Source organism: Rhinichthys klamathensis, unplaced genomic scaffold (assembly GCF_029890125.1).
Source record: "Rhinichthys klamathensis goyatoka isolate OS25496 unplaced genomic scaffold, OSU_Roscu_1.1 h1tg000312l_1, whole genome shotgun sequence".
NCBI lineage: Eukaryota > Metazoa > Chordata > Actinopteri > Cypriniformes > Leuciscidae > Rhinichthys > Rhinichthys klamathensis.
Window position 1 is genome coordinate 578,088 of NW_026606830.1, and position 27,518 is coordinate 605,605.

Consider the following 27,518-nt stretch of genomic DNA (forward strand, 5'->3'; position numbering starts at 1 on the left):
TTCTTTTGTTTTCTGCCTGCGGTAACTATGAGTGAAACATCACTTTATCATTGTGTATCAGACATTGCCACCTTGTGGAATAAAGGTGAATTGCACTTATTCAGTCATCAAAGATTAAATTATTGTTGCGCAGACATTTTTTACTTGCACTGTTACACACCCCGGGTCTTTAGCGACCCTTTACAATCTTTACAGAAATGAATGGGAAAACAGGCATTCTTTTATATATTTTTTTCTTGTTATATTGTTTATAATGAATTGATTGAGGAATACTAAGAAGGTCACTAAAGACCCCCCGAGGTATGCGTTTAAGAGTTAAAGAGGAAAAAAAGATTTATCCTTGACCACAGTTGTTGTTCTGTTTTTTCACTGTAGGTTGTGTACAGTGGCAGGGAACTCAATCACCCGTTTGGGATTGCACAGTACCAAAATTCCATCTTCTGGACAGAGTACATGAACGCTTCCATCTTCCAGCTGGATCTGGTCTCTGGTGAAGTCACTCTGCTGAGAAGTGAAAGACCCCCTCTGTTTGGCCTCCGAGTATATGATGCACAAAGCCAGCTGGGTAAAGTCACTTTAAGTCTAAAAGAAAAGTTAAAGATTACAGAATGACACATTTTTCATGTTCTTTTAAATAATGTTTTAATGAATAATGGCCAGGATTTCTCTTTTTCCTTTTTAATTCATACAGGTAAGTTGGAATTTAAATTGAATTGGCCACAACACAGAGGAATTTGATTTGCAGTGACAGGAAGATGAATTTACTGGATTGAAATTCAAAGAAATTTATCTAATTTTGTTTGTTGGCAGAGCAGGTAACTTCAACTTTAAGGTCTCTATCTTGAAAGCCTGATTCATGATGGTTCCATTTTGAAAACTTTGGAGTATATTAAAGCATTCTGGGAAATAAATTGTTTTTCCACTATGACCAAAAAAAAAAAAAAAAGTTTATTTATTAATGAACATTACTGTTCAAAAGTTTGGGCTCAGTAAGATTTGTTTTATATTATTGAGTAAGGATGCATTAAATTGATTACCGGTAAATGTTACAGTAAAGATAATTAAAATGTTGCAAAGATTTCTATTTCAAATAAATGCTATTCTTTTTAATTTTCGATTCATTAAAGAATCTTGAAAACAATCTATCATGGTTTCCATAAAAATAGTATGCAGGACATTTAGGGGTGGGTGATATGACCAAAATCTTATATCAGGAAATTAGTAGTTTTATTTTATTTCACAATAACGATATACATCATATAGTTATTTTTGCTTTAAAGGGGTCATGAACTGAGAATTCAAATTTCCCTTGATCTTTTGACAGTTAAGAGTTCGTTATATTATAAAAAATACCCTGTAAGTTTCAAAACTCAAAACTTCCTTGTTTTTCCAAAAAATGCTTTTATTAAAACCAAGGCCAGAAAATGACAGGATCTAAAAAGTGGAGACTTGTGATGTCACAGGGCAGCGAAAGACCACCTTTGCAGAAGAATATCAACGCCTACGTCTACATCACCGCGTCTTTGGCCCCGCCCACTGGAGTGTTAGTGAATAGTTACACGATAACAAGAAAAGAAGATCAATACCGAATGATTATATACCGAAAGCGATCAAAGAACGCTCCCTTTCCAATCGCCCAAGCTGTCAATCACACAGTGCGAGTTTATTTGGACATTTTCCAAAACTCGTCATGAAATCAATGACGCTGTTTCATTGCACAACGAAGCTCTTACTGTATGTACATCGTGTTTGCATTGTTATTTGGTGAAAGCATTCATGAGAGCAGAAATTGCGTTGCAATGATAAGATCTCTTCATTCAAGCGATAAACAGACTGTCTGTCATCTGCTCTATGCTCATCACTGGCACCTTTCATGTGTCGGGAATAGATCTAAATATAATGCTTTAAATACTCACGATTCGTTAATCTCGATAGCTGTAATAGTAAAAACGTAGTAAAAGTATTCGAGAGATTTATACATGTAATGCTAGCTATTTCATATGCAAACATGTCAGCCAATCACAGCAGTGGGCGTTTACACTGAAGTATCACAGCAGACACGCCCCTTTAAACAGAGCATTCAAATCAGAGGCTAAAAGCTAGGAAAAATTATGAAAATTTTAACACTAACATTATAAGGGCACCCCAGGAAACATTATAAAATAATAAAACAAACCTCTTAATGACCCATTTAAATAAGGTTTTTATGATGTCAACATTTTTGATACCATAGACATTTTCATAATTCTCATCACCAATTTTAATATATAGATAAAAAAAAACTAACTAAAGCCTAATTAGTACAAAACAAAAATCAAGCTTACTCTTATTGCACTTCAATTCACTTGTTTTAAAACAACAATGCTTATAATGCATGCAAATGAAAAGCTTTTGTGACTGTGAGTGTTATGTGTGTGTGTGTTTAATCAAATAAATGAAGCCTTGGTGATCATAAGAGACTCCTTTAAAGAATAATAAAAAATCCTACCGACCCCAAACGTTCTGGATGAATATTGTGATGAATTGAATACACAAAAGAGTCTGGTGGAAAATAAATGCACATATTACATAGGCTAGTGCATTTATTCAGAAAACTCATAATAAATATATATATATATATATATATATATATATATATATTTATTTTTTTTTTTTTTTTTAACACAGCACAGCTATTACAGATTTCCATGGCTTAAACTTTGATTAGCATAGACCCAACTGCAGAGCAGGAGCCGTACTGTTGAGTGGGTGGGTTTAATCTGGTGAAGTGGAGGCTAAAGCTCTGTTTAGAATGTTTAACTCTGTGTGGATGTCTGAGGTAAGGAGGGTTGATTACTGTCATCCTCTCTCATAAGTGCCAGTCACAACAGGTAGAGGGAGGGACACTTCTCAGCGGGGCCCTCGCTCACGCAGACGAGCAGCACAGAGAACACAGGAGTGTGTTCGGCTCCCACATGTTTCATCTCTTACTTACCTGAGGGCGGTGCGTTTTCAGGAGAGCAGGCAGTGTGCCGCATGTCAGAGAGACTCACTCTTTTGAGAAAGACGACGAAGGCAGCTGGGACCAGCAGACTTATGTCATGTTTAAAATATTCTCATTTTGACATCAAACTCTCAAAACACTGAGATCTGTGACGGGTGAGGGTGGGGGGGGGGTCCCGGTATGTCATGTATGCATTTCCTACCCCCCAAAAATATGGGCTTTTTGACAGTCTACATTCTCAGCAGAAGACACATTTCTCCAAAGCGCTTGTCGGGAAAAAGATTAATTGTGTTTCCGCTCTTTGGAATACCACAGATTGGCCATTACAAAGCGGGTTTTATCTCATTGGTTCAGGCAATGCCTTTCGACCACTCTCTAAATGAAACCTTATTATTGTCCCCATGCCTCAACTTAATAAGTGACAGTTTTCTCACAAAACTGTGTTTTTCTCCACTCCCCCCCCCTTCGTAGGTGCCATTGCCCACACAACGAATTATGTCAGTGAAAGGAAAAGAGTGTCAAATGGCTCTCTTCTCCAGTGTTTCCCATAATTTACTTGACATGTGATTAAAAATAATGCCCCCGTGTTCCACCGGCATCCCAGAAGAGCAGGAAATTGGTTCTGAGTGGGCAGTGAGGAAGAACTTTATGTTCTCTGTTTCAAGGAGAGACATTGCTAAAAGCCATAAAGGGATGAACACATAAACAGCTGTCCTGCCAGTGGAAAAGAAGATTTGTAGATATCTGTTGTTTAGTCCTATGTTTGTTTTTTAGGTGACAATGCCTGCCGGGTGAATTATGGTGGTTGTGGTACCCTCTGCTTGGCCGTCCCGGGAGGCCGAGTGTGCGCATGTGCTGACAACCAGCATCTGGACAAGAACAATGTCACATGCTCTGGTAGGCTTTTAAATATATATGCATATATATATATATATATATATATATATATATATATATATATATAATACATGAAAAAAAGTCTGTGGAGGACTAGGAGAGCCACTTAAAAATAAAGAAAGAAATCCATTCATCCCAGTGCTTATTTATTTTATTTTTATTTATTTGTTTTAAATGCTTTTTTAATGGAATTTAAAAGTTCACTTTACTTTATTATTTTATTTTATATTTAACTATGCTTTTAAAGATTAATTAAAAAATAATTATTTTTATTAAATACATTTTGAATGTATTGCTTCATTTCTTTTTCAAGCAGCACTCCTTAGTCCCATAGAAGTCATCAGTCACTCAATTACAGACAGAATCTGTTTATGTTGCTTTATGATTTTTATTTTTTATTTTTTAATATTCTATTTGTCATGTTGCAATGTAGCAATGCTGTAATAAAGAGAAAAGTAACATGCTTGACTCATTTGAAAAAGTAACACTTGTATAATCTCTCTCAGACGCCACATCACCCCAATGCAGTGTTTGACTATATTTTCCTTGAAGTTCTTCCCCTTGAATTCAGTTTTCCTATTGTTTGGTTTTGTTTGTTTCTTTTCTCCTGAAGACTCTGCAGGTCAAGAAGAGCCCCAGCGGTGCAGAAATGATGATTTTCAGTGCAGGAACTGGCGCTGCATACGAGCCAATTGGATTTGTGATGGAGATGATGACTGTTTAGATGGCAGTGATGAGGAGGCCCAAATATGCTGTATGTACTTTGTTTTCTTCCTCCCTGACTGGGACGTATAATCCCTGTTGTGCCTGTTTAACTGAACCATCAAACCTGTGTGGCCTCAAGCTGTGTCGTTTAGTATGCACACAGTGTCATATATGTCTGTGATGTATCAATCAATACAGAAATTTTAATTTTGTAGTTTGTACAGGTATCACAGGTGCCATCCAATTTATACCGACCTAGTAACAAGATGAACACTGCAACAATGTTAATTTATCTTATTTATTTTATTAATGTTTTTTTTTATGTATCTTATGCTCACCAAGGCTGCATTCATTTGATCAAATACATTAATATTGTGAAATATTATTATAATTTAAAATAGCTATTTTCTATTTTAAAACATAATTTATTCCTGTGATGGCAAAGCTGAATTCTCAGCATCATTATATATGCCGATTTAGTTCTTAATAAAAATGTCTTATTATCAATGTTGAAAACAGTTGTAATGCTTAATATTTTTTTCCATAAATAAAACTTTTTTTCCATATTTGATGAATAGAAAGTTCAAAAGAACAGTTCATTTGAAATATCACTGAACCGAAAAATTTGAATAGTAGTGTGTGTGTAAATACATTTCCAAGTATTTTTTTTCTAAAATCCTCTAGAAATTGTCATTGTTTTGTAAAGAGAGAAGCCTCAAGGTGATACAAAAACATGAAAGTAGCACAGGTTTAATATATACAGTGGTCCAATATACAGTTTAGTGGACATTATGCAAACATTTTTAAATCCACAATGCCCCAAATTGGCCAGTCAAAATCAATAATTCCAGAGAGCTATAATTAAATGATATTATACCGATAAAATATATACTCTAGCTTGAATTGCATTGGATAACAGCATCTATGTGGAGTAAATGTGCACAAGCAGGCTGTTTGCATATAATTTGTTGAAAATTAACAAGTTGCTAATTGACATCTCAGGGAAAAAAAACGAATGCAATATCAACGCCCGTATCAAACTTTTCTCCCACTCACTGCATCCCACTGCACAATCTGCTCATGAGCTAATCGATAAGATAAGCACCCTGTTAAAACGTTGGGGACTGAGTCATTTTTCACTATGAGAAATACTTTAACGTGATGTTCTGCCAGAATTATCAGAATTGCAAAATCAATTTTCTGCTCTGCTGGGATGTCCTATAGTTTAATACGCCTGAAACGTTATTGCCTGATCCCACTTGAATCCGGTTTTCCATTTCATCTGTTACTCATTGTCTGGTGGGTACGTGTTGAGTATCCAGGGTTTTGAGTAATGGTAGGTTCTATTATTAAATAGAGCAAACAGTAGAGGAAAACACTGGCAGTACTTTAAATAAACTCAAACGCCTGAGGGCAAATGCATATTTTTGAGATAAATGTGAAGCTAGCTCAGGAGAATAGATGAATAGCACAATGAAAAGTGCTGTGTCAAAACAAAAGAAGAGTATTATGCATATGAACTCACTTATTTGTAGAGTGGGCTGTCAGCAGTATAACAAAACATGTCAACCCCCCCCCCCCCCCCCCCCAAAAAAAAGAAATAAAATAACAAATATATGTCAAGCTTGCAAATTGTTTATGTTCTTAGATAAAAATATGTACTTTTTTGAGCAAAACATTTCCTTTTTGACATGTGATTTATTTTTTTGCCTCCATTGTTCCTTCCAGCTAACCACAGTTGCCCGATTGACCAGTTCAAATGTCCCAATAACCGCTGCATACCTAAGAGGTGGCTTTGTGATGGAACCGATGACTGTGGAGATAATGAAGATGAGTCTAATAAAACATGCTCAGGTAGTTCTCTACTCCCTCATACATAACAGATTCACCCACCAACATCTGACAGTTATACTGTACCAGTATCTCATTCTACATACATTGTGGTATTTTCATTTCAGAAATAAAACGTATCAATCATGCATTAAACGTACTGTGCTCTATGAATTATTTTAATATTCTTTCTCATTTCAGGGTCACCCTAAATACCTGTAGAATCTAAAAACAAACTTTTGTTATTATTTTTTATATTTCTCAATTAACATCATGATACGTGGCATAACTGGGTAACCCAAATACAAATTTCTGATATAAATTTAGGCCACACTTTAGATTAGGGTCCAATTCTCACTATTAACTAACTATTAACTACGACTTTTGCCTCAATAAACTCATAATTACTACTTATTAATAGTTAGTACGGTAGTTGTTAAGTTTAGGTATTGAGTAGGATTAAGGGATGTAGAATATGGTGATGGTCAAAATAAGGCATTAATATGTGCTTTATAAGAAATAAACAGCTAATATCCTTGTAATATGCATGCTGATAAGCAACTAGTTAATAGTGAGAATTGGACCCTAAACTAAAGCGTTACCAACATCTTTTGCTTTGAAGTAGTGACATGCATATGTTCATGTTTTAAGAGGCTTTCAAAATTAAAATAGCAATGCAAATATTAATTCTAAGATCATACTGTACATACTATTTCAGGTTACAGTTAAAAAAAATTAAAATGGTTTTCAGTAGGAATTATGAATATTTCAAAATTTTTGTTTGCCATTGAGAAGCAAGTGACACAATCGGCCTCTGCAATAGTGATTTACCATTCTTGAAATGTTTGCTCGTTTATTTCATTGCTGATTCTCATTTCGAGCTACCTTCTTAGTTACTATAATAGGGCAAGGAGCATTGACTTTCTAATGGGAGCTTGATAATCGATAAGCATGTTTGTGCAACGAAGTGAACTTTCTTTTCCCCAAACTCCTTTTTTCTAACTAGAGTAACACCTGGCCTGTTTCCAGAAGTTAACACTCTTTCACTACTTAAAGTGCTGTAAGATCAATGGAAAGGAAGAACCGATGTGATAAATGCTGTCAACAGTCTGACACCCCTCTGATAAAGCCGGAGACGGCTCAGGCCTTTGTTGACTTGGCAGAAGCTGTTAGAGCAAAGCGAACACAAGTGATTATACTGAATCAGTGAGGAGCTGAAATTGACAGCAGATGTTAAAGCGATTTAATATTTCATGATTCAAGATGATCTGAAGCAGAGAATTGCTAGAATTGGCTGTAAAATAGTCTCTGGGGTATCGATGACATTTTGATCAGTAAACTCTGAATTAAATGATTGGCTTTTGGTGGGACTAATTCCTGGAGTCACACATCAGACTAAACCAGCTTAAAGAAATCATCCTTAGACTTAAATTGATTACCTCATACGTGTGTGTTCAAACTCTGTCCACTGGGATTAGAAATCAAGAACTGGTGCAAGATTGATTGATTGACCGATTGATTGACTGATTGGTTGATTTATTCATTAATTCATTCATTCATTCATTCATTCATTCATTCATTCATTCATTCATTCATTCATTCATTCATTCATTCATTCATTCATTCATTCATTCATTCATTCATTCTGATAATGGTTTTGCTTTTCTTTGTTTGACATTTTTTCCAAGAATTGTATTTATTATTATTGTTCTATTGAAACAATCTGTTCTCTAAATATTTTCTAAACATATTTGCTCAAAATAGCAAAAATAATATTTAATGGAATCATTTAGTGGAATTGGAATAAAATCATTATATTCTTTGCGATTTGCATCTTAGGTGGCCACTGCTAAAAACTCTAAATGCAATAATTAATCAATTATCTTGTTCCCTTTATGGTTTTGTCTTTAGCCCAGCCATGTCGGGCTGGTCAGTTCACCTGTGGTAATGGTCGCTGTGTACCAGAAGCGTGGCGCTGCGATCAAGATGATGATTGCGGAGACATGTCAGACGAGTCCACGTCCTGTGGTGAGTCACTGTCCTACTAGCTGATTGGCTTGGCAAATTTCACTGTGGTATAACTGGTGAATCTGTCAGTACTGTCATCATCAACCTGCATTACTTAGGAAAAGTGTCTTTCTTTCCTTTTCCACCAACATACAGTAGTGCCATTGCTTTTGTCAAATCTGACCCCATTAAATACATCTCTGCAACCAAACAAATTGAAAACAAATCAGGGAATAGGAGTAACAATAGGAGTGCATTTGTTGTTGTGGACAGGTTATGTGCATGTACATAGTCAGTTTGGCTCTCAAATCACTGGTAACACTTACCTGAGAGAGCATTGCCTCTAAAGGTATATCTTTGCATCTCACTCTCACTCTATATTATTCCTCCACCAACAGTTACATGTCAATGTTCAGGGACGAGTGCAGTGTTAACCATGTACATTCTTCCAGCCCTCGAGTCTGCTTTTAGAAGTAGAAAGGAAATGGGAATTAAACTTAGATGCAAGAGCTTTTAAAAGTGTGGCCGTAATACAAATCAGAAATTCTCTGACGTTAAAAGCTCACCATAACTACATCCCAGACCCTGAAAGCAGACGGAAGAAAATGACACAGGGCTTTGAGAGGAAATGACCCAGGAAAGTTACCACTGTAAACTCCCACAGTGAAACGACTATTCAGAACAGAACGTAAATTCTGGAAATGCTGGGTTAGACAGGTAGCCCTTTGAGGAGTCTCTTATTACACAAGCAATCTCAGTCAAGAAACATTTCATTATCATCAGTCGTCCTTATGGAAGGAGGCACAGAGTATGTTCTTACCCCCTTATACTTTAAATAAATTATACTTCTATAAGTTTGCTTTAGGGAATTTCTTCGGTACTTAGTTTATTTTACTCTTAAAGGTGCATGCTGGTGTCATTTTTTTTTCTTAATACAGAAACTAATCTAACTAAACTAAACCATTTTAAAATTCTGGAGAGTTATATTATGTTTTTTTCCTTTTTACATGTCATTCTTATACCATCACTAGCTCTCTCTCATGAGAATTGGTTCACATCCTGTTTTCTGTTGACTATGGACAAAAATCAACATTCAAGCATGTGATGAATTGTTTCCCTAGGGTGCCTATACATTTATATGTGCATTTAAAAGGTCTGTGTAAATGCATCTTTTCATGGTATCATGGTTTCATTATATATCACTTCTCCTTCCTGTCATTTTTACTCCCTTGAGAACAAAATTTAAATTCTGACTCTTTTCATGCTATGCAGTAAATGTAACTTTCTGGGTTTCTGTCACCAAATGCTGCAAATTGCTCAAAGTGCCATTGTCTTGGTTACCTCTGCTGTGTCTTCGGCTGCCTCAGTACACTCTTTCACAAACACTCCCAGTGTAAGCAGTAATTAGAGTGCATGCCTGACTTCATTTAATCGTAATCAAGCTGGGCCGAAAGACGGAACTTCACTGGCTCCCACAACTGCACTGCGCACAACACATCTAAAACACAGTGACGCTCAGCTTGCTGTGTGCTAATTACCATTCTCAACGCATTTCAAAGCTTTCAAAATATGTTTTGCCTTCTTACAATATTGGTATTCCTGTGCAGCTGTGGCATTTTGGTATTAGCCATCACTACCATAAAAAAAAAACAGGAATAGTTCATCCAAATATGAGCAGTTTGTCATCATTTACTCACCGTCATGTCATTCTAACTTTGAGTTTTATTGATTTTTTTTAATAGAAAAATTCTCTTTCCCATGCATTGAAAGTGGATAGTTATACTGCCAAGTTATACTGGGGTGGGGGTTGTAAATTCTGAAAGAAAACGTTTTCTTTTGGTGAAATTGAGCTTTAAACAAGATCCATAAAGTAATTTGCTATGTCTCTTCAGTATTGCTATGCAAAGACAAAATGCAGATCTTTTTTTTTTTTTTTACCATTCAAAATTGCGAAAAATGTTATGCTGATATGTGGTCTTTGACTATGATATGTCATGTGTGACAGTCAGGTTGAGCCTAATGATGCTCTGATTCAAAAGAAACAATGTGTGGGATTTATTATCAAAGTAATAAAAATATCACAAATAAATTTAAATTTTGTTATTATTATAAAATGTTATTATTAATAAATTTACGTATATTGTGGTATTTCTGTGTATATAATATTTAAATATCATTAATATACATTTTAAAATTTAGTAATATTTTTTAAACCCTTTTCTCAATTTTACTTTTGCCGTAGTTTTGCTTTTGGGTAAAGTAACAATAACAATGAGTAGTAACAATAACTCTTGATGAATAAACGGGATCACGGATGGGGAAAATGGTACTATAAATGTAAAACCGCATGTAGATTTGATTTATCGTAGAAATTGTTGTTGCTGTTTTATTTAATAGACAACAATGGCTTGTTGAAGCCCTATCTTGAATATAGGATTGTATTATAATCTAAAAGATATGAACTTGAACTGCCACTGTCTACTGCACAGATTCTTATAAGTGATTTCCCCCCCCTTCAAATCAGATTTCACTGGGCAAAGTTATTACCCCTGCAGTCTCACTTCTTGTTGTTGAACCTGATCTATTGTGAAAACAGGATGTTGAAAGTAGTAATTGCCAAAGTCAGGGGACTGGAACACTCTGTTGTGAAATTTAGAAGTGGGATTGTCTGCTCTCAACAATAACAGCAGCATGTTCTGGGAATAAATGTTCAAATAAAACTTTTTTTTTCTTTTATTTGTTGACTCAACTGTAATCTTGACATGTAACAGTCTTCTCCTAGATTAGCAACACTTCGAATTATGTGCTTTCCAATGACTTCTAAGAGTTCTTATTTGTGCCGGCAAAGGTTTTATTTGTGAGGGGGGGAAAAAAACAATTCCCTAAAAGTAATTTTCTCTGGGAAGCCCTTGGGATCTGTTATTTCTGAAATCTCACGTGCTCAGTTTACTGCTGGAGATGTAACCCAGTGGAGCAGAATTGCATCTAAAAATGGTGAATGATACCTACGCACATATTCAAGCAATTCTTGCTTAATTCAGTATTACTTCTCACAGGTTGTAACCCAATTACTATATTATGGCCATCTCATTTGATGACAGTTTAAATGTTTTGTAATAAAGCAACATCAATATGCTTAAACTTCAAAGTGTCCTAAGCATGCATTTTAATGCATTTTGTTCTTAGATGGACTCTCCACTTCAACTCACACACAAACTGGTGTCCATGTTTTATGGGGACTTTCCATAGATGTAATGGTTACACTGTACAAGTGCATTCTGCCCCCCTACACTAACCGTACCCCTAAACCTACCTATCACAGAAAATTTTCTGCAGTTTTAGATTTTCAAAACACTTCATTTAGTATGATTTATTAAGCTGTTTTCCTCATAGGGACCAAAAAAATGTCCCCATAAGGTCCACATTTACTGGTATTTGTTACATGTATGTCCTGTGTTTCCCCCGTTCTTTGTGTATTTGGTTCAGTCCTGTTTCCAGTTTCCCGCTCCTCGTTAGTGTTTAGTTTATTCACCTGTGTCTAGTTCATTTGCCCCAGCTGTGCCTTGTTTCCCTAATCTGTTCTCTGTGTATGTAAACCCTGTGTTCTCCCTCACTCCTTGTCGGTTCTCGTTTATGTAACGTTTGTGTATGGTGTGTTGCTGTTTCCCGTGATCCTTGTTTTGTTTGAGTAAATTATATTTGAATTGGACCTGTTGACTGCTGCCTCTTCCTCTGCCTGCACCACACCCGTAACAGAAGAACCGACCAAAAAGGAAAAGGAAAAAAAGAAGAGGAAGATGGAGATCTGGGAGCTCGCGGGACAGATCACGGCTTTGGCGCTGGATAGCCGTGATCTGTTCCACTTTACCTGGGGCTTTGTTCCACTCGCTGCCTCCTGCTCGCTGGGCGATGAGATAATCAAGGCGTGTTACCGGCGAGGGGCCAAGGTGGTCGACCCAAGGGAACTTCCAGATCTCTCTGGTCTGGACTGGAGAGAGGCACTCTCCAGATGTCTGGAGAGCTTTCTCCCATGGCACGCCGTGTCCGCACCGCTGGTTCCGTCCAGCCCAGCCAAGCCCGCACCGCTGGTTCCGTCCAGCCCAGCCAAGCCCTCATCGCTGGTTCCGTCCAGCCCAGCCAAGCCCGCACCGCTGGTTCCGTCCAGCCCAGCCGAGCCTTCACAGCTGGTCACGTCCAGCCCTGCCGAGCCTGAGCTTCCCTGCAGCCCTGCCGAGCCTGAGCTTCCCTGCAGCCCTGCCGAGCCAGAGCTTCCCTGCAGCCCTGCCGAGCCTGAGCTTCCCTGCAGCCCTGCCGAGCCTGAGCTTCCCTGCAGCCCTGCCGAGCCTGAGCTTCCCTGCAGCCCTGCCGAGCCTGAGCTTCCCTGCAGCCCTGCCGAGCCTGAGCTTCCCTGCAGCCCTGCCGAGCCTGAGCTTCCCTGCAGCCCTGCCGAGCCTGAGCTTCCCTGCAGCCCTGCCGAGCCTGAGCTTCCCTGCAGCCCTGCCGAGCCTGAGCTTCCCTGCAGCCCTGCCGAGCCTGAGCTTCCCTGCAGCCCTGCCGAGTCTGAGCTTCCCTGCAGCCCTGCCGAGCCTGAGCTTCCCTGCAGCCCTGCCGAGCCGGAGCTTCCCTGCAGCCCTGCCGAGCCGGAGCTTCCCCGCACGCCTGCCGAGCCGGAGCTTCCCTGCGCGCCTGCCGAGCCAGAGCCTTCTCCGCTGGTCCCGTCCAGTCCTCCCGAGCCTTCTCCGCTGGTCCCGTCCAGTCCTCCCGAGCCTTCTCTGCTGGTCCCGTCCAGTCCTCCCGAGCCTTCTCCGCTGGTCCCGTCCAGTCCTCCCGTGCCTTCTCCGCTGGTCCCGTCCAGTTCCCCCAAGCCTGTCTCTGAACCCGTCACTCCCCCCAAGAAAATTTTGGGGGGGGGATATAAGCCACCCGAGGGACAGTCTCCACCCTGGCCACCTGAAGTGGCCTCTCCACCCTGGCCACCTGAAGTGGCCTCTCCACCCTGGCCACCTGAAGTGGCCTCTCCACCCTGGCCACCTGAAGTGGCCTCTCCACCCTGGCCACCCGATCTCCACCCTGGCCACCCGAGGGAAAGTCTCCGCCCTGGCCTCCTGCACGTCCTGCTCCGCCCTGGCCTCCTGCACGTCCTGCTCCGCCCTGGCCTCCTGCATGTCCTGCTCCGCCCTGGAGGCTTCCTGCTCCGGGTAGGCCACTCCCTCGTCAGCCTCCAGGGCGCCCACCCCCCCACCCTTATTGATGTTACTCGGCGCGAGGACGCGCCTTGCAGGAGGGGGAGCTAATGTTACATGTATGTCCTGTGTTTCCCCCGTTCTTTGTGTATTTGGTTCAGTCCTGTTTCCAGTTTCCCGCTCCTCGTTAGTGTTTAGTTTATTCACCTGTGTCTAGTTCATTTGCCCCAGCTGTGCCTTGTTTCCCTAATCTGTTCTCTGTGTATGTAAACCCTGTGTTCTCCCTCACTCCTTGTCGGTTCTCGTTTATGTAACGTTTGTGTATGGTGTGTTGCTGTTTCCCGTGATCCTTGTTTTGTTTGAGTAAATTATATTTGAATTGGACCTGTTGACTGCTGCCTCTTCCTCTGCCTGCACCACACCCGTAACAGTATTACTATCCTTGTGGGGACATTTGGTCCACATAAGGTAAGGAATACCAGGTACACTCACACACACACACATACACACACACACACCATGTTTTATGGTGACATCATTGATGTTTGCAGCACCATATTTGAGTCAAATGACCAGAGTTACCCCCTCATTGCTGAGAAATATAATGTATAGCGATTCAGCAAAGAGGCTATTTTATTAATACAAGTCATGGGGTAGCCTTAATAACCAGTTTCTGTGCTCCTGAATGCTTCTGTATGTGCAGTGTGATCTCTGTGTTTAATGAAAGAAGCGCATGAATATATAGAACGGTGACGACTGACTTGAACTACCTGAGCATTAAACTGTTTTAATGCACACCTTCCAGCCAATCAGAATCAAGTATTCAGACAGACCATGGTATAAATATATACAGTATATAAATAAGAGGGATTCTGGTAATGCATCGTCTTTATTAAAATACTTTCTTTTTAGCATTTCATATGTAAATGTATGAACTTTAATAACTTCTATAACAAGCAGCTTGCTCATTCAGTCCCTTTAAGCCGTGACCTGCTTGACTATGTGTGGGGGGTTTCTTGACTGAGCTGAGAGACACTTTAAAGAGAAACAGATGTTGTTCCTCCACTGTGTGTCACTATTCCTAACATGCTTATGAGCTCTAGTGTATTCACGAAAAGGTATAACGCAATACGAGACAAGATATTTATGTTCATAAGCTTGTGCAGATTGCATTCATCAAAAAGCTTGTAATGCGCTGGTGCTTTTTTCCATAGTAAGTCATCTTTATCTTTAAAAAAGAAAAATCCTTTTTAAACACAGGGATCGTGATCCACAGGTTAATAGCAAAACCTGCTGTACCTCATAATGTTGAAACAATAACCTTTTGATATCTTTAAATCAACGCTAGTGAAGCACACAAACCGTGCTATCACATCGCTGGTGTGTTATTGCTTCCTGGTGAGCTCTTATTGCCTCTGACTGTTTTCCACTGCATTTGTGAGGTCTCGTTTTCCCTTTGTTTGTGATTTCTTTTCATTAACCTTAGCTAGAAAATAGCAATAATTCACTGTGACATTTTGCATGACCTTCAGGGTATCGTGGTTTCCGCAATACTAGCACTAAACCCCCAAAAAAAAGAAGAAAAAAAAGAATATTTCTAAAAATGCAAAGCGCTGCAAGAGAATAGTTACAGGTTCAAGTTCGCCCCCAAACTTGCAAGAAACTATGAAATTTTCTGAGGACAAAAGAGCCTCCAAATTTAATCTATTAGCATGACAGAGCAATCTGTGCCAGGACAAACTTCTTTTGCAATTTTTCAAAGCTAAAAGCTAAATGAAAAATGGGTTTTCTTCTCCGGTGTATCAAAGAGACAATGATGTATTGGATGGGGTTCAAGCGTCAGGGTTTTTGCGGCGAACGTTTCTCACGGTCTTTGTCTCTGCTCACAGCGTTCCCAACCTGCGAAGCTCTCAGCCAGTTCAGCTGCGCTAATGGGAGGTGCATTAGCATGAAGTGGCATTGTGACTCAGGTAAGTGTATCCAGAAGTAAGAAAATACTTTACCATTTGCTTTACTTGCTCTTCCATTTGACACTATGATATATTAGCCTATATTCTTGGGAGCTGATAAAAGAAAGCCCGGCACTTTAATTCAATTAAGTCCATTGATCCTACTGTCCAGTCTTTTTTGTTGCACAAGAAATGCATCACATTAATAACCATTAAATATTCACAGATTATTTTATCCGAAATATCTCCATTTTAGATCAAGGAGAGAGTAAAATACCGACCTCTGTAATTAATTGCCGGCCCTCAAGGTCTGCAATACGTTATTGCCTGAGTGCGCCACTCAATCAACAACAATACAACCTGCTCTTTTTAAATGCGTTTTTCTTTTTTCTTTCGCTTTTATTCTTTCGTTTCTCAAATGTGATCATTCAGCCAAGGTCAACATATGGCGGTATTTCTTATCCAGTGTCAGGGCCTTCAGATACCTTGCTGATTTGTCAGTACAAAATGAGGCTTGGCGTAATTCGATGCCCTGAAGACTCTTGTCTGAAAAGCTCCTGTGGTGCTGTCCTCAGTTTTTGTCATTTTAGTTCTTAGTATTGTGCAACAAACCATGAGGCACAACAGGGTTAAAGACCCCCTTAAGGAAAATGTCCCATTTTCTGGTTCCAAAGTGTATGACGATCTTAAAGTCTATTTATTTTTATTGTATTTTGATGGAGCAACACAATTTGTGAGACAATACATGTTTTTAAAAAAGCCCAACCTTATACATTGCTGTTCAAAAGTTAAAGTAAGTATTATTATTATTAGTAGTAGTAGTAGTATTTACGAAATGAATACTTTTATTTAGCATAGAATCATTTAAATGTATCAAAAGAGACAGTGAAGACATTTATAATGTTACAAAAAATGTATATTTCGAACATGATGTTCTTTTGAACTTTACATTCATAAATCCCGAAACAAAACAAAAACATATCATGGTTTCCACAAAAATATCAAGTAGCACAACAGTTTTCTACATTGGTATTAAAAAAGTTTCTTGAGCAGCAAAACAGCATATTAGAATGATTTCTGAAGGAGCATGTGACACTGAAGACTGGAGAAAAAAGAATAAATTACAGGAATACATTTTAAAAATATTAAAATAGAGAACATTTATTTTAAATTGAAATAATATTTCTCAATATTAGTTTTTTTCTATTTTTGATTATAAAAAAATGCAGCCTTGGTGAGAAAAAGAGACTTCTTTCATAAACAATAAAAAACAATATTACCAACCCTTAAACATTTGAATGATAGATTATGTGGACACCATACTGTCAAAAGTTCTCTATTGCAAGTTATTGGGATATTAATAATGCATGACTGTACTGTATTTGTGATTGTAGATGATGATTGTGGAGACAACAGTGATGAAGCAGGCTGCATTCACTCCTGTGCCAATGGCCAGTATAAGTGCACCAGCGGCAGATGTATCCCAGACCACTGGGCCTGCGACGGGGACAATGACTGCGGGGACTTCAGTGATGAAAATGTGACTTGTGCTGGTGTTGCCCCTGGTAGGACATCACCTTTCTCTCTTTGCCCATTTTATAGGGTCCTTTGGGATGTGCATTTAGGTAATTTTGTGCTTGCGGGATGATTCCTGTAAAATCAAGCTCTGTCTGCACTTTGGTTGGCTGAGGTATGCATGTGTCAGACGGATATATTTTGCTCTGTGAGCAAAATTTTTTGAGTTCTAAAACCTGTATGAAGGCCACTGCATTTTGTTCCATTTGATCACCTGTACGCTGTCTAGATTTTATTATATTAGATGTAACTTTATTGACATTGCGCATAAATACAGAGCCAATAAAATATGTAGCATCTAATCAGAAGTGCAAATATTAATATAGCATTTAAATTAATGATAGTAAACTGTAAATGGCATTATAGTATTCAGCAGATCTGAGTGAAAATCATCATGTGCAGCGTCTGTGTACCATCGCTGTCCAAACTGTAATCAAGACCATGAGATGGAGATATTGCCCAATTTGCCATTGTAACCAAATTTAACAAGGAAAAAAAAAAGGTGTGTATTTGAAAAATTGTAAAAATTGTCTTTACATCAATCATTCCTGTCATTTCTGAGTACTCGGATTTGGGCTGTGCCGATAGACGATAGGATCGTGTATTGACTGTAGTCAGAGATATCGCTGATGCCAGATGCCTTTGACGATATCAATACGATAATTGGCTCGTTTTACCATTAATGTATTTTATTATTATTATAAAGCTAGTATTGTTATTAAATTAATATTAGGAACTACAATGAAACTACAACGACATCACCACGTAGCCTAACACTTGCGACATCACCGACATGCGCGTATGCGGACTCCTCTAAGAAAATGTTTTTAAAACTACATCCCACATAAAAATTTAATTGCAAGGTGATCCATTCACAAATTGCCAAGAGTGCTTGTTTTAACAGCTGCATCATTCTTATACAGATCCAAGATGAAAACGGCATCGTCGGTCGTCAGTATTTTGTTTCCATAGCACATTAACAAAACATGTAATGACACTAATAACACTAAAAACAATACAATTACAAAATATGAATAATAATAATATCACTAAAATGATATAGGCCTAATAACAGTCTTTAGTTCACGAACACAGCACAACTCTGCCATCTGTGAAAATCAAAAGCAGCTTCAAACACTTGTTTAACAAGAAATATTCTTCTAATTTTTTCACTGTCATTAATGTAGGTCCACAAGAGAAATGTTAAGCCAGTAAATTAAGATAGTTGCTATACCGTTATATCCATCAACGTCTCTGAGAGAATGCGGTGTTAATGCAGCGACAGATGCCGAAAGCTCAGTCCGTTTCTGCTTTCACTTTCAGGGAATGAGGAATTTTTTTCGTTCTTAACCCGATTATTCTGAATAAACTGACAATGCATGTGATCATGTAAACGCATTAACCCGTTTTCCTTTATCGGAGTCAAGTCATAAGTTTAAGTATAAACCGCTCGACTTACTCTGATTTCTCCCAGCATTTAAAACACATTAACCCGCGCTCTTTGGGCTTATTGAAGTGCGCATATGTGATGTCCATTCAGACAGAGAGAGCACTGGTAGGAGGACATATATCGCAAACTCCGACTCTTTCTTGACCCAAGAAATTATTAAAACGTGTTCTCATCTCGTGCAGAAGTACAGTCAAAATGCTGCATCTATATCGGCATGAGAGGATAATGTGTGTCCGTAAATTTCCAGCTGACATGTTGAAATGCTGACATGTTGAGTCAGATACAAAAAATGATTAGGGTCTTTTTTTACCTCACTATACCGGGAAATAACCTGATTTAGCCTATAAACACTCCACCTTTGCTAGCAAAATAGAAAAAGATAAGAATAAAACAAGCAAATTAATGAGTAAATAAGCAAGTTAATAATCAAATAAGTAAGCCCCGCCCCCCTCACGATAATATCGTGTATCGCCGATCTCACAGGCTGACGATAGGGCGATATGAAACACTAACTCGGATACTTAGTTACAGTGCATGCCATATAAACACATCAGAGTAATCACAGAGCGTTTAGAGAGGTCGGAATTCCCTGTTACGTTGATTAAAAACTCATTTGTGTTCGTTTCTGTACATGACCAACTTAACCAACCTACGGAGTGGTTTCCAGAGAATCTGTTTAACACGACTAATTAGCAGCCTAACAAAGAGCCGAACGATAGCGATCAAGTCAGTGTTGCTTTTAATTGCCTTGGTGCAATGTCCCTAATTTGGGGAACACAAGTTTAAAACTTTCTCTCTTTTCATACACTTGACAGATCTAATCTTATCTGAGCTCACTAGGGAACCACCTTACAGATTTGAATCTTTTAATCTGCTGTAATTACCTCTGAAAGCTGAGGCCAAGTCCTTCAATGCTTTCAGCTCACCAGCTTGTCACAGAAATGTTGGAGCCATTCATCAAACGGGCTCCTGACAGAGGTTCTCGGCTCCTGTCCGTCTCTGAGGGTTTGTCCGGCTCACATCCTTCCAGTGCAGGGCTCAGATCACTGTATAACACATGCTCTGTATGTGTAAAGGGGAGGATACATTGGTAACTCTCAGCATTAGCCTTAAGCAAAGCAAGGGGCCCCATTAGTCTTTAAGGGTTCGTAATGTTACCAGCTGTCTTTTTCAGGAGGCCATTTGTTTTGTTTGATGGCAGTCTGGGGTTTGAGGTTTTGTAGTTTTTGTGTATAAATATGTTTTTGGAGTATGTATTTAACTCCTGTCAATAGTCAAGGTTCAGAATGAATCAGAAACTGATATGGCAGGCTACAGTAAAGAAACCTTTTCTTTTGTGCTTGTCCTAAGAAATGATCACCCCTGTCCTTTCCGTTGAAAGTACATAGACACTTTAAGTATTTGCCAGGGTCGGAGGGAATAGTTAAATATGTATTAATGTGACATGAAAAAATATTGAAGTATCCTTGATACATCTCAGCCTATTTAACATTATTAAGGCTAGCTGAAGTCATTTGAACTGAGAGCGGAGTTTAAAATAAACACTTATGAAACCTTATTAAACTTGTTTTCTTCATTTTTTTTAACCTTTCTGTTTCTAATACATTCTTAATGGTTCCATACATTTGTCAAATATTAATTTTAAGTATTAATTAAATATAGTTAGAAAAGCGTTCTTTCATTCCCAATTGATGAGATAATTTCAATATTGTCTTTATTAGAAGCGGCATAAATTCAGTAATTGACTTTTACATCTTACAATTAGCTGTATGTGTTTGAATCACTGAACAGATTCAGAGTTATTTGTTCGGGACTTGCACTACACTTGTCGTGCTTTACATGTTTTATTCACTTAAAAGAACAGACTCATTTGTGCTGTGTTGGATTATGAATTTAAAAATCTTATAGTCAAGTAACAATAGCACCAGCTAAACAGCTAAATGTTTAAGTGCCCATAAATTTCAAATTTGATAATTCTTGTTTTTTATACAATATTGCGGTATTTATTATAATGATTATCCATGCACATCATATATTGTTTTAATTCATGTGCCCTCATAATGTTTAATCGAAATAACTTGCAACGACTTCTCTCTGATGATATTTTTCAGCACGAGGGTGGGACAACTTGTCCTTTAGCAAACCAGGGTCCAATGATCCAATCAATTCCCGATGGACAAAATCAAGTCCCGTCCTAAATTTCTTTCTCGTTCGACAAGATGTTTCACTCAGATATAGTGAGATTTTTGATTCTACATCTGGAATTGGACTATACTGGTCGTGGTGGTGTATGTTTGATTCACTAAAAAGTACTGACTCATTAAAGTCATTTGTTCAGAACTGTAATTCACTGGTCACGCTGTATGTGTTTGATTCCCTAAAAACATCCAACTCATTAAAGTCATTTGTTTGGAACTGGACTAGACTGGTCATGCTGTAAGTGTTGAATTCACTAAAAAGATCTGACTCATTAGTGTCATTGTTTCAGGAATTGGACTACACTGGTCACGCTGTATGTGTATGATTCCAATGAAAAGTAGCAACTCATTAGAGTCTTTCAGGAATCGGAGTACCTCAGGCTCAATCCTTTTTTTTGTGTCATGTCCAGCATTGCCTCCTGTGGAATGCAGTGGAGAGGAGTTTCACTGTCGCGCTGATGGGACCTGCATCCCTGAGCGCTGGCGCTGCGATGGGGATAAAGATTGTGAAGACGGCAGTGACGAAACCAACTGCAAGGGCGTCAAGAGAATATGTGATCCCCAGGCTAAGTTTACCTGCAAAAGCTCAGGTAAGCCTACCAGGTGTTTCTCAGTACCAGTAAGTCTGCTCTGACCTCACAATTGTTATTTTAACACTGACCTACTGCTATAGTTTCCTCTTGTGTTCAATATAACATATATCAAATGTATTAAATTCTATGAAGCAGTGGGTGATATTTTATGCCATGATGTCATCCTTAAGCTTTCAGTTATCTTTGCCTCTTGCAAATTGAGTCAGATGATAAATCCAGTCTGTTTTTCGTTACATGGTGCAATCCTTTGCAATGTTAGAATTTGTATTTATCCAGAACGACTGAGATGAATGGTGTAACTTGTTAGCTTGAATGATTTGTACGTCACAGTGATTTCTATTTTGGTAGCAAAGCCATTATTCCATGTTCAGTGTTAGCTATTATGTAAAACTAAAAAGGTGAGATATGCAATTTCTGTGCCACTGCCCACTAGCTTCGACGAATGGAAAATTAAGACATCTCAAGGTTTTCCAAACGTTCCTCAATCTGCTATTGGTAGGTCGAACAGGCAGTCCCGCTCTTAAGTCACACCTTTGGTTGAGCCAATGTTGCTGTGTTGGAACAAACAGAATAACGTTTTGCTAACACTGCAGAGACAGTGTTTACACTTTTCATGAAGTAAACCTATGAATATTGGAGCTTGCTTGCAATCTTTTCAGCAGATAAAGCTGCAGAACATGTTGAATGCATCGGGGTGGAAAAATGTCACATCTCACCTCTACACAAAAATTATTACATGCTGTGTTTCTTTTGAACATATTTTGCTGTAATTTGTATCCATCACAATTTTTTTTCTCCACTCAGACCATAGTGAAATCAATCAACATGCATCAACAGGCTTTTTTGATGTAGCAGTCGCCCTAATTGTAAATGATTGCCTTGAAAAGACATCTAGAGCCAAACCATAAAAGAGCTCAAGAATTGTTCGTTGTTTTGTTCCAATCTCTTTTGATGTAAAGAATGTGCTAAAATGCAAAGTACACCCTTTCCGGACCACTGCACTGCAGACCGAATGCCAAATCCCATATCATTTTGACAGGCTCAGAAAGTGTGTTCAACTGTTTATTTGATCATGAAGGTAGAATGAACACAAGGAAACCTGACTGCCAACCTGACTGTTTTTAAATCCTGGGTTTTTAGTGTTGCAAAGTGTACAAGTTTTAAAGTTTGTGGTTAGTTTTAAGATTTTTTTTATTTTTATTAAAGTCCACCTGTAGTCAATAAATGTATTCCTTAATTCTTTGATTACCAAAATGGCATATTTAAATGTTTTGTTTTTTTTTTCTGTGAAAAAATGCCTTAAATAGCTTGAATGTAACTTGAATGTAACATGCAATCTCAGAGTCAAACAGCTACCATCTAAAAATCTGTATTCTTAGAAACGCTTTGAACAGCTTAGAACGTCAGTGGAGAAACGCATATAGTTCATCATTACATCAAAAAATATACATAATTCACCCGCTATATTGCTAAATGTACCCAATTTTTCATATCAACCAAAAAATATACCGGGATAACCTGGCTTCTCTCACGACTCCCCTGCTCAGCAGTTAATGATATGCTAAAGCCCATCCACACGTTGACGTGATTGGTTACAAGGTAGTTTGTGACATAAACAACATTAAAAACTTGAATTTCACCACAGGGGGTCTTTAAATGAAAAATGATATTTTACAAATATATTAAAATAGAAAACATTTAACAACATTACTGTTTTTACTGTATTTTTGATCAAATAAATGCAGCCTTTGTGAGACTTTGTTCAAAAACATAAAAATATTTAACCAACCCCAAACTTTTGAACGGTAATGTACTGTATGTTTCATAATTAAATGTTTAAATAAGTGTTGCAGTTTTGATAAAATGAGTCTCTGTGGGTTAAATGAGCTGACACTTGCTAAAAGCTTCTGTCTGCATCTGACGTCACCACAGCTTGACGTTCCTCCACCTTTTAAAATTTACCCTGATTTATCTTCATGCTCAACTACAAACAACAATTTAAGGCTGACAGCTTGATTTATTAAGAGGTCTGACTGAATGTTGTGTCCCAAGGGAAGTGTATCAGCAAGAGCTGGGTGTGTGATGGTGACAACGACTGTGAAGACCACTCGGATGAAGACTCGTGTGAGTCCTCCATCTGTAAGCCCCCTACTCAGTCCTGTGCAAATGACTCCAGCACCTGCCTGTCTCCCGGCAAGATCTGTGACAGGAGAAATGACTGCGCTGACCATTCAGATGAGGGCCCTTTCTGTGGTGAGTGCATGCAAGGCTTTGTTTAGAGCCTCATCTGCTGTACTGTCCCAAGATTGATAAAAAATGTTTCGTTTCAACTCTAAATTAGGATTGGATGAGGCATGTTTGAAGGCACCTGTGACTGGCAAATTATACATTAATGTGCCTGTGTTGCTTGGCAACTGTAAATAGACTACAATTAGGATACTGACCTCAATTTTCTCTTTGCAGAAGATTTATTAATTTGTATTAAAATGCCAATTTAATATTATTATTAATTGCTTGGGTATTTGTTGAGCATAATTGGTTTTATCACATTAGCAACAACAACAACAAAAAAAAAACACTTGATAAGGAGCTTTACCGTCATTTTTATGTTTACTACAGTTAAGATCCTCCTTTTACCCATGATAAAATCACTTAAAAGCAGTGGTTTATTTATTTATTTACACGTTAGTATTGATATTTTGGATTAGCTTTCCATTTTATACTTTCAGTTTTCATTTTAAATTTAGTTTACATTTTATTCAGTTTGTTATGTGATCTTGTATATTATATTTGTTTTTTTTTATAGCTTTAATTAGTTTTTATTTCATTTTTATTTTTAGTAATTTTAGAAGTTCTAGTATGTTGATACTATTGACTATTTTTAGTATGTGGATATATTCCTGGAAAAGAAAGACTATATTTTAAATGTGAATGTCTGCTAAAGTTAATTTAGTCCGCAGAGCTAACAGACATGGTCTAAAAGCCACAAATCTCAGATTTTTTTTATTCATTCGGCCTTTAATCAATGCAAGTGTCGCAGTGCATATTTATCACTGGGTCCATAATGCTTGTGTTCACAGCCTTATTCACTGTACACCCTGTGACTAACGCTAATTGAAAACTGCTATGGTATTACGTGAGGTCCTGTGCATTCTGCAAGAAATGTTGGATGGTTTGAATTAGAATTAGTCATGCAGAGTAGGTCTATCAATACACAGGAAGCCAAACCATAAAAAAAAGGCAACTAAGCAATGAGAATAAAATATTTGAGGAGTATAGATTTGGATTCATTCTCTTGAGCAAATCAATATGTATTGTGTTTACCTCTCCATGGGTAAAAAGATTTTGATAATACTGTGCCTACACAGTCGGCATGTCTCTCAGGGCTACTTGAATCTCTTTAAGTTGCATCCTTGAGTGAGTGTAATGGAAAGCCTGCACATGCTCTGTAAACTACAGACACAGGGAAAAATAAGTCCCGTCTGAATCAGAGCTAAACATGAGGATCTGTTTGCCTGCGAAGCCCTCACTGGGGAAAGTGTCTCCTGAGAGTCACCGATGTATAATTCTCTCAGAAATGCGACTAGACAACATTTCAGTGACTTTCAGTGCATTGCCAGCTTTCGCCCATGGGAGCCCACCGCTCATGTTCTGAGGACGATGTGTATTATCTGTCTGACTAGACCTTCTTTTGGCTTGGGCCTCTCATTGCCAATTAGATGGTGCCAATGGACCTTGAGTGCGCTCAGACCAGCGCAGCAGGACTCAATGCCATTTGTAACCTTTGGGAAGCAGCTATTCTTCACCTCCATATAGACTTCAGGGTCCCCTGTGAAGAAAATTCAATTCTCTCTTACTGCCACAGAGAGGATCATCATAATCAGTAGAGGCAAAGAGACCTTGGAAAGTGTCATTTTCAACAAGCTGTGTTTTCCCTGCCCTTTGTCTTTCTCTCTTAAAAAGGAACCAGGTGCTTCTATGAAAGGAAAAGGCTTATCTTTTAGAGATGAGAGACTAAGAGTACCGGTGTTTGTTTGATCTGTTCTGAAAAGAGATGATATATCCGAGAACCAGTTTGCATTTCTTTTAAACGGAAGAAAAGGGCATTTTCCACCTTGAATGAGTTTGTTTGGCCTTTCTTTTTTTTTGACACTCTGCTGGTGATGTTGATTAGGTCAGTGTATTGGCATAATGGCCTTGTCAAGAAAGACACCAAAACTTTTGAGGTGAAGAGCGATAAGCTTTTAGTCTTGTGCAAATGTTCAATCCAAACCAAACCTTCTATGTTTCAGTTCACACCTTGAATCTCATATGCCAGCAAACATGGCTTCATATCACCAGCTTTTCAAATTGAATCTCTTTTTGCCCTCTTTCATTCTGTTCTTGTCTGTTCCAGAGAAATGTTTGCAAGGTAATGGGGGTTGCAGTCACCAGTGTGCAGTGATCCCCAGCAAAGGGGTGGTGTGTTCATGTCCCACCGGACTCCATCTAGGCTCTGACAACCGAACATGCGAGACAGTGGACTATTGCTCTGCTCACCTAAAGTGTAGTCAGATATGCGAACAGCATAAGACCACTGTCAAGTGCTCCTGTTATCCCGGCTGGAGCCTTGATCCAGATGGAGAGAGCTGCCACAGCACAGGTATTTAAATTCCTCAGACTTACAGGTTACCATAGAAATGTAGTAGGGGATTCACCAGTCCCCCAAATCTATACAGTAATATATATATACCATATATATATATATAATATATAATAATATATACCATATATATATATATATATATGGTATATATTAGGGGTTGCACAGACTAGTCAACTTTAATGCCTGCCATGACGCTTTAAGCTTGACGCCGACTAGTCGCTTGTCATGGCCTATAGAGGGTGCAACAGAAAAGAAATCTTTGAAGTCAAACTGTTAAAATGACAAATAAATGCATACTCCGAGTAGCCTGGCTAACGTCAGACCCTGGGTCTGGGAACCACATGTTCATTTTCTCGTATTTGAGGCGTGGTTTACGAATGCCCAGAGCCGTTTATTGGGTGCTAAGAATGTCTATCAAATGCGCCTGTGCGTAGCTCATAGCCAATCGTTTCAATTATACCAGATGACGTATGTAGAGCGACAGAAGACGATGGGTCAGAGATTTGTGTACACGATGGCGTGTATCTAACGGCCGTTTCACACCGCATGCGTGAGCGGCGCGTATTTTTTTCGGATGTTAATCAATGAGTGCATTCACACCAGGAGCAGCGCGTGAGCATCGAGCAGGAGCGGCACGTGAGCAGCAGTGAAGCGGGGGTTTCGGCGTCGTTTTTTTCTGTTTTTTATCCGCGGAGTTGCAGTCTTGTAAACATATCGAAAGTATGACTGAAACTAATAGATTGGAGCCATTTTCTGGGTTGTTTTGTTGTTTAACATTTATATGCGAATGTTGTACACCTCCCCATTACAAACTTTCAAGACTATCAATGTTATAAATGACCAACTACTAAAAACAAATGTATAGTTGCCTTTGTAAAGAATTGCTTGCTTATACGGTATATGTAGCTTTGGAGCCGCTGCTGTGACACTGTACAAACGCTTCCAGTGTGAATACTTCCAGTGTGAATACAGTTACGCTAACGCGCTGCTCAAGTGCCGCTCACGCATGCGGTGTGAAACGGCCGTAAGGCTGCATCGAAAGGTAACTTCGCGTCTGCTGCCATGTTGGATCCATAGGAAACAAATTGCTTCGGTGTGTCGCATAAATGTCGTCATCGTCTTGCTGCTCCCTCCCCGTTCTGTGATTGGTTCCCTAGATGAGGCGAAAATTTGGTCCATGGTATCCAGACTACCTAGCAGCGTGAATAAAATCGCGCTGCGGCAAGGTATTATGGGGAAACCCAGGCTATACTCCGAGAGCGCTCCACGAGACACGTTTGATTATACCATCTTGATGCTCAAAATTCATCGGGAGAATGCACATTTTAAAAAGATTATTGTACACGCAAGTTAATCGCTGTTCTAAACAAGTGCACTGCTGCATTGTAACGCACACACATAGCTCGCACATCACATGCAATCATTCAGTAGCGCAGAAATGTATTGTCAAAACTGTTCTGTGATATATATATATATATATATATATAAAAGTTCTAGCATATA

At 38.6% G+C, this 27,518-nt stretch overlaps 1 protein-coding gene across 5 annotated transcripts in view; it reads left to right on the plus strand.

The window, feature by feature from the left end:
• The window catches only part of lrp1bb (low density lipoprotein receptor-related protein 1Bb), a 339,454-nt gene that overhangs the window by 196,794 nt on the left and 115,142 nt on the right, over positions 1-27,518 (plus strand). For all 5 annotated transcript variants that reach the window (XM_056271238.1, XM_056271233.1, XM_056271236.1 and 2 more), the window contains 10 exons: positions 376-565; positions 3,758-3,880; positions 4,494-4,634; positions 6,314-6,439; positions 8,327-8,443; positions 15,495-15,575; positions 16,949-17,119; positions 21,188-21,367; positions 23,423-23,623; positions 25,767-26,012. In XM_056271238.1, the coding sequence (XP_056127213.1) occupies positions 376-565; positions 3,758-3,880; positions 4,494-4,634; positions 6,314-6,439; positions 8,327-8,443; positions 15,495-15,575; positions 16,949-17,119; positions 21,188-21,367; positions 23,423-23,623; positions 25,767-26,012 (1,576 nt within the window). The remainder of the gene's footprint in view (positions 1-375; positions 566-3,757; positions 3,881-4,493; positions 4,635-6,313; positions 6,440-8,326; positions 8,444-15,494; positions 15,576-16,948; positions 17,120-21,187; positions 21,368-23,422; positions 23,624-25,766; positions 26,013-27,518) is intronic.